The sequence below is a fragment of the Pinus tabuliformis genome, chromosome Q (genome assembly GCF_031772625.1).
Source record: "Pinus tabuliformis cultivar Carrire ecotype Pingquan chromosome Q, CPIR1, whole genome shotgun sequence".
NCBI lineage: Eukaryota > Viridiplantae > Streptophyta > Pinopsida > Pinales > Pinaceae > Pinus > Pinus tabuliformis.
The window spans coordinates 1,032,886,022-1,032,893,210 of record NC_142296.1 but is presented as its reverse complement, the minus strand read 5'-3'; the positions used below and the strand labels follow the sequence as shown (position 1 = coordinate 1,032,893,210).

The 7,189-nt window shown below is 42.6% G+C and overlaps 1 protein-coding gene across 1 annotated transcript; it reads right to left on the bottom strand.

The window, feature by feature from the left end:
- Positions 1–1,629: 1,629 nt before the first annotated feature.
- On the bottom strand, positions 1,630–6,883 carry LOC149223025 (uncharacterized). Its single transcript, XM_089387754.1, has 6 exons — positions 6,270–6,883; positions 5,834–5,942; positions 5,528–5,596; positions 3,882–4,171; positions 2,836–2,891; positions 1,630–1,679 (listed from the first exon to the last, which is right to left on the bottom strand). Exons 1-6 carry the CDS (start codon positions 6,881–6,883, stop codon positions 1,630–1,632), a joined length of 1,188 nt encoding a protein of 395 aa, XP_089243880.1.
- Positions 6,884–7,189: the final 306 nt, after the last annotated feature.

The following is a 7,189-nucleotide window of genomic DNA, read 5'->3' as shown; positions in this document are numbered from 1 at the left end:
ATATATATATATATATATAATTCGCTCTTAAGTACTGAACGTGCTGCCATGGTTACCCATATATAAATTTCAACCTATTAACATAAGGTTTCCTCTTGACTTATTGTTATATGAATCATTGGGCGACCTTCACATCTAAGGTTTAAGTCAATGGTTATCATGTCCACCGGCTTGCTGTTTCGATCAACTCCGGTGCCAGGTGTGAACGGAAATTTTAAATGTCTTCACCTACCTTGGCCAGGTGGCTAGCACCGTGCAGAGGCCATGTGAAGTCTCGGAGAAATAACCGGGGTTCGCGCGCCAATCCTCCACTCGGATGGACGGTGAGGATCACTTGTACAGATCTAAGGGTTTACATTCGCTTCAGGGTTTAGTGGGTTTATATACCACCGAGTCGCTTATTCTGGGTTCATTTGCACTTGTTGGAGAGGCCGAACGCTCGCTCAGCTCAGCGGCTCCTTACCTGCACCATATGCCAGGTCTTGCCAGCTACCTCAGGTAAACTGACCGCCGATTCATAGTTTTCATTACAGCTGTTAAAACATTTGTATATACAGTGCGTTGATACTGCAGGGTTTAACAGTTCCGGTTAATACATTCATGACTAACTTCAATGCGTTTGTTATGTACAGGTGATTGCATCTCAGTCCTCCTACCGCTCAAGGAAAGGTTATGCAACCGAGGTGTTCTCAGGTATTTATCCTATCATGAGTTGATGCAGAGCCTCGGTTTATCCTGATGGGTGAGGGTTTATACTTGAGGGTCTCCTTGTATCGATTTCCTTGGCCTGAGGAGTTCCTCACGACAATCTCTTATTTATTGTCTCAGGGTTCCTCCATTCGACCAAACCCTGGTTAGGATTCGCGGTCGGCCTTTCCATGCCGGAACCTGCGTCTTATCTGGTTTATACAGACTTATGATGTGTATGTATTTTGGCACTATGCCCAGGATTGTGTATATTTCTTTAAGAGTTCACGGCCTCCCTTGCCGGAACCAAATAGATTCGACTTAAGTCGGGATATTTACTTATTTCAGTTCTCTTGCTGTCAAGGGTATTAAATATAATCTCTCAAGTTTTATCTGTATTTATGAAGAGGCCAGAGTCTTTCTCGGCCCTCTGGACATTTTATGAACAGGCTGCCGTTATAACCTTCGGGGGTTTTGTCTATCACAGTGTTAATGTATATATATTTCCTTTCCTCTGTGAATACGATGTATATGCTCTTCGTTTGGTTTTATTTTGCATCAACAGCTTGTCTTGATTATACGCATATGATCGTGCTTCCAGAATGTATTTGAACTCGTCTGGTTATAAGGTTATTGTTATTCCTTGGTTCACAAAGTCGAGTCGTATTCTATTCAAGGGTTTAGTTATAACAACCCTATACTCGCTTGTTAATTCATGGCTGTATACGGCAGTTAAGCGACCGTTTGCCACAGCGGTTCTGTTACCAGGTGACATCATGTCGCCTTCACACTGTTACTGATATTATTCATTTGTATTCTGCGATGATGTAGTGTTTATCTTTTACTTGTTTTCGTATACAATGAAACTTAAACCCTAGGTACAGGGTCTGACAAGTTTTCTTTGTAACGACTTCACTATATACTATGCACAGCACTAAAGTTTCAATATGTTTCTCGGCTGTTGTAGAAATACGACATATCTCTGTGTCGTCCTGTTATTTCCATAAATCGTTCTACTGTTATAGTTTGCTAATGAATCTTCCGCTGTTAAGTATTTCAATGCATATTTCCACCATGCACTTAAGTACTCCGCCTACTGTTATGGTCTTAAAGAACCTTCGTGAGGTTTTATACAGATATGCTTCGGCTTCTATACAGTTAACGTTCATTGGTTTCTATACTGTTAACATGCATCGCTTTCTTTACAGTTAACATGCATCGATTTCTTACAGTTAACATGCATCGTTTTCTTACAGTTAATATGCAAGTATATAGCAGATAGTCTCTGATAGTTTTGTCTTAAATAGCCAGTTCTAAATACTCATAGAAACTGTTTATAATATTACATGTATACTTTTCCATCTAGTTAACAACAGAAACTTGGACTCAGCTATACTTTCCTTCTATACACCCAGTATACTGAATACAGAAATCTGAGTCTGGTGAATAACTCATACCTGGTCTACCAGTTACAAGAGTTAACGCTCCAGAAGTTCACCTGCATTTTACATACTTGCTCTTATCCACCCAACCTTGAGATCCATCAGTACGTTGGATTCTCCCCCCGAGCTGTCTTGCAGGCATGCAGCCCTCAACAAGACTCATGCACCTTCTGTGCTAGGGTTATCTGGTCCTTACCAGACTTAACCCTCATTTCTTTCTTTTTTCCTTTCTTGGAATTTTTCCTCCCCTGTCTGTCACAACAGCCTAGGGGTTTTCCCTCCCAGGACTTTTCCTGTGTGAAGGGTTAGTTTCTTTTTCAGTTTCATAACTGTTTCCTTTTCTTTAGAAATCCTCCCCCAGGAGGCTGCCAGCATTTTCCAAAAATATATTTTCCATTTCATAAATAAAATAATATTATTTAGCAACAGTAATTAACAATTCACATTAGTTTCTTACCACAGTAACTTTTCATAATTACATGTTCTACGGGGTCATCACATCTCCCCCCCTGGGATTGGACATCGTCCCGATGTCTATTCCCTTTAAATAAGTCCGGGTAAACTTTCCTCATAAGCTCCTCGTCTTCCCAAGTAGCCTCCTCAGGCCCATAGTGCTGCCACAACACTTTAATTTGGGTAATAACCCGTTTCCGCAGCCGCACTTCTCTCCGGTCGAGAATGCTCTGTGGTTCGACCAGAACCTCGCCTTCCGGTTCGACCTGCAGACAATCAATATCTTCAGTCAGTTTCTGTTTAGTATATCTGCATGTTCAAAACAACGGGATTAAATTCTTACCCGAACATCTTGCCATTTGATCACATTTTTAGGATCGTATACATATTTCTTTAGAACAGAAACGTGGAAAAAGTTGTGAATTCTAATATGGCTTGGCAAGGCGAGTTGGTAAGCCACTGGCCCCACTCTAGCCAAGATCTGAAAAGGTCCAAAGTACCGAGGAGCCAGCTTGGCACATCCGCTCCATTGCAGTGTGCTTCTTCTGGCTTGGATCCTCACAAACACATGGTCACCAACCTGATATTCTTTAAATCTTCTTTTTCTGTTCGCAAAACTTTTCTGCCTGTCCTGCGCAGCCTTCAAATTGGCACGCACCCTTTTCACCATGTCTTCCATTTCTTTAAGCATTTCCGGACCCAAACTCAGCTTATCCTCAGGTCCACCCCAACTCGAGGGTGTGCGGCATTTTCGCCCATACAGAACCTCAAAGGGGCTTAACTGTGTCGAGGTATGGTATCCATTGTTATATGCGAATTCAACCAGGTGTAAATATTCTTCCCATTGATTTGGTTTCAGCATCACATACGCCCTCAACATATCTTCCAACACTTGATTTACTCGCTCGGTTTGACCATCGGTCTGCGGGTGATAGGCTGTGCTAAAGTTCAGCTGTGTTCCTAACTCAGCGAACAACGTCCTCCAAAAGGTGGATGTGAACTTTACATCCCGGTCTGAAATGATTACTTTCGGCAATCCATGCAGTCTGAACACATTCTGCATAAAAAGGTGAGCAATTTGCACTGCTTTATAAGTGGACTGCATGGGTATGAAGTGTGCCGCTTTACTCAACTTATCAACCACTACCATGATGGAATCATTGTTTTTCTTCATTCGTGGCAAACCGGTTATAAAAATCCATGGAAATGGTTTCCCATTTCCACTCCGGAATAGGCAAAGGTTGTAATAGCCCGGCCGGATGCAGATGTTCTGCTTTAATCTGCTGGCACTCTAAACACCTTGCCAAATACTCAACCACCTGCTTCTTCATTCTGGGCCAGAAATATTCCTTCCTAAGTGCAGTGACCATCTTTTGGTACCCTGGATGGCCAGTGTAGTGGCTGGTATGGAACTCGTCCAAAATCAGGTTCTTAAGGTCATTCGAATCAGGTACATATAATCTTTTATTAAAATACAGCATGCCAGCACTGTCCAGTGTATATCCTTGCTGTAATTTTTCATTAACTGATTGTTGTACCTGCTGTTTTAATTGTTGGTATTCAGCATCCTGATTTGCTGCTGATTTAATCTGCTCAAACAGAGAGTTTCGCCACTTGCTGACTGAAAGTTCACACAAACACTGCACCTTTCGACTCAATGCATCAGCCACCCGGTTCTCTTTGCCTTTTAAGTGCTTAATCTCGAAATCGAATCCACTTAGGAAATCTGCCCAACGACCCTGTCTTGCATTCAAGGTAGGTTGACTGAAGTAATTGGTCAAGCTGTTCTGATCTGTTAACAACAGAAATTTCCTCCCCAAGAGGTAATGTCGCCACATTTTCAGCGCATGAATAACAGCTGTTAATTCTAGATCGTAAGCAGAGTATTTCTGCTCATGATCTTTTAATTTTCTCGATTCATACGCAATTACTTTCCCTTCCTGCATTAATACTCCTCCCACACCCTCTTTACTTGCATCGGTACACACTACGTAATCCTTATTAGGATCAGCTATACTCAAGATGGGTGCAGTGGTGAGTAAGTGCTTCAGCCGATCAAAGCTTTGCTGACATTCCGCTGTCCACTTAAACACCTTCCCCCTTTTCTGCAAAGAAGTGATAGGGTAGGCTATCCTTGAGAAGCCTTCCACAAATCTTCGATAATAGCCAGCTAGTCCCATAAAGGATCTGATATCAGCTACATCCTTGGGTATGGGCCATTCCATAATAGTCTTTATTTTCTCAAGATCTACTGCAATTCCTTCTTTAGTAATCACATGGCCCAAATATTGGATTTCCTCCTTGAAAAAGTCACACTTACTAAACTTAGCATATAACTGATGTTCTCGAAGAGTTTGCAACACCGTCCTAAGGTGCTCTTCGTGTTCCTCATGGGAACGAGAATATATCAGAATATCATCGATAAATATCAGCACGAATTTGTCCAAAAACCTGTGAAACACGTTGTTCATCAAACACATAAAGGTGGCAGGTGCATTGGTCAAGCCAAAGGGCAGCACCACAAATTCGTAATGCCCGTAGCGTGTTCTGAAAGCGGTTTTGGCAATGTCCTCTTCCTTAATCCTGATCTGATGATAACCAGATCGCAAATCGATCTTGGAGAATACCTTTGCCCCCTTCACTTGATCAAAGAGTTCGTCAATCCGAGGCAAGGGGTATTTGTTTTTTATCGTGAGCTTGTTCAGCTGACGATAGTCTATACACATACGGAGAGTTCCATCTTTCTTTTTGACAAATAACACTGGAACTCCCCACGGTGACACGCTGGGGCGGATATAATTCTTATCCAGCAGCTCTTGTAGTTGCATTTTTAATTCTGTTAACTCGGGTACGGTCATTCGGTACGGTTCCCGTGACACCGGGGCTGCCCCTGGTGTTAACTCTATAGTAAAATCTATATCCCTTTTTGGGGGCAGTCCTGGTACCTCTTCAGGAAAAACATCCACAAATTCCTGTACTACCGGAATATTGTCCAGTGCAGATGTTTTGTCTTTCTGGTTTGCATAACCAACTTGAATAACATAAATCTGACACTTCTTCCTTAGACATTTAGCTAGCTGGGAAGCAGTGATAGGCCGGATCTGTACAGGGTGTTTAATTCCCTGCAATTCTTGCTGCTGTCCCAAGTCATCTTTGTAATAAATGGTTTTGGTCTTGCAGTTTACCAACGACCAATGTTTTTCCAGCCAATCCATACCAATCAGGATGTCGTAGGACCCCAATGGAAGTACATTCAGGTCTGCTGTAATTGGCTGTCCAGCTATGCTGAAAGAGCAGTTACCAATTTTGGCTAAGACTCGCCTCTTAGCTCCCGTGGCTAGCTGTACCAGCCATGGGCTCCTGAACTTTTCAGAAGGTAACTTACACTGTTCTACTATTTTTGGGCTAACATAACTTAAAGTAACTCCTGGGTCAATAAGAACAGCTATAGAAAGGTTTGAAATTTTACCTTCAAACTCCACCATGGTCGGCTGGTATTCCGCTTGACGGTCATCCAAAGCTGCGTTAATTCTTGGTATGCTGCGCGCCACTTCCCCAACAGTCGATGCTTCTTGGATCTGAGATATTTGGTCCACTCCTTTACGCTGAGGGCAGTTCTTAACATAATGCGGTCCTCCACAACCCCAACATTGGACTGGAGGTCTGGTCATCCCTTCAAGGTCGGACCTAGCAGGTGGTTCACTGATTCTGCTCTCACTTGGTTTAGTCCGAAAGGTACTCTTTGCTACATTTCTGCTAATCTGTCCCTTACCAGCACCCTTGCTGGCATTACCACGACTTCCTTTATTATTACCAGCAATTCTGCTGCCCTTTCTTTCATTCCATCTCTTATTTGAAATGTCTCCTTTTTGTTTGTTTTGCTGGTAACAGATTCTTGCCTTACGAATCGCCTCATCCATTGTTCTGGGATTATCAAACTCAATGCGTTCCCTTATATAGGCAGGTAGGCTGCTCACAAATCTCTGCACCTTGGCCTTTTCCTCCTTAATGTATGGCACATAGCGTAGCAGGGAAGTGAACCGATTAATGAACTCGTCCATAGACTGCTGTCCTAGCCGTAAATCATGGAATTCTCGTGCTTCATCATCATAGAATCGTTCGGTTAGATATCTCTCCTTGAAGTATTTTTGAAACTTTTCCCACATTATACTCTGCTCATTTACTCCTTTTACAATCTTGGTTTCTTCCCACCAGAGAGTTGCCTTGCCTTGTAGCTGGAAGATGGCCAGCCGTGCCTTCAAATTCTGATCATACTCGTACAACTGGAAATACTTGTTCATGTTAATTAACCATGCTTCTACTGCTTCCTCCTGTTCCCCATCGAAATGTGGAGGTTTAATTTTCCAGAATTCCCCCTGCAATTCCATTTTCTGTCGTTTTGAAGTTTGTTGTTCCAGTACATTATCAGAATGGTCCTCCTTTTCCTCTGAAATTTCAGGTGCAGTTGGGTAATTCCGCTCCTCAGTTGCCCTTTGCTATTCTGCACTGGGATTGGCTAATTGTGGATTTTGTCTGTCCGACAAACTCTTTAGTATTCTTTCCTGCTCCACTGTCAATCGCGCGTTGTCTTCTCGCAGACGTGCCAT

Coding starts and splice junctions, on each gene's coding strand:
- LOC149223025 (XM_089387754.1), bottom strand. CDS start 6,883: ATGAACAAGTATTTCCAGTTGTACGAGTATGATCAGAATTTGAAGGCA. Junction 5,943..6,269: donor ATCAGTGAACCACCTGCTAG/GTCCGACCTTGA, acceptor TGAAAAGTTCAG/GAGCCCATGGCTGGTACAGC. Junction 1,680..2,835: donor TCTGCAGGTCGAACCGGAAG/GCGAGGTTCTGG, acceptor TGGAAATAACAG/GACGACACAGAGATATGTCG.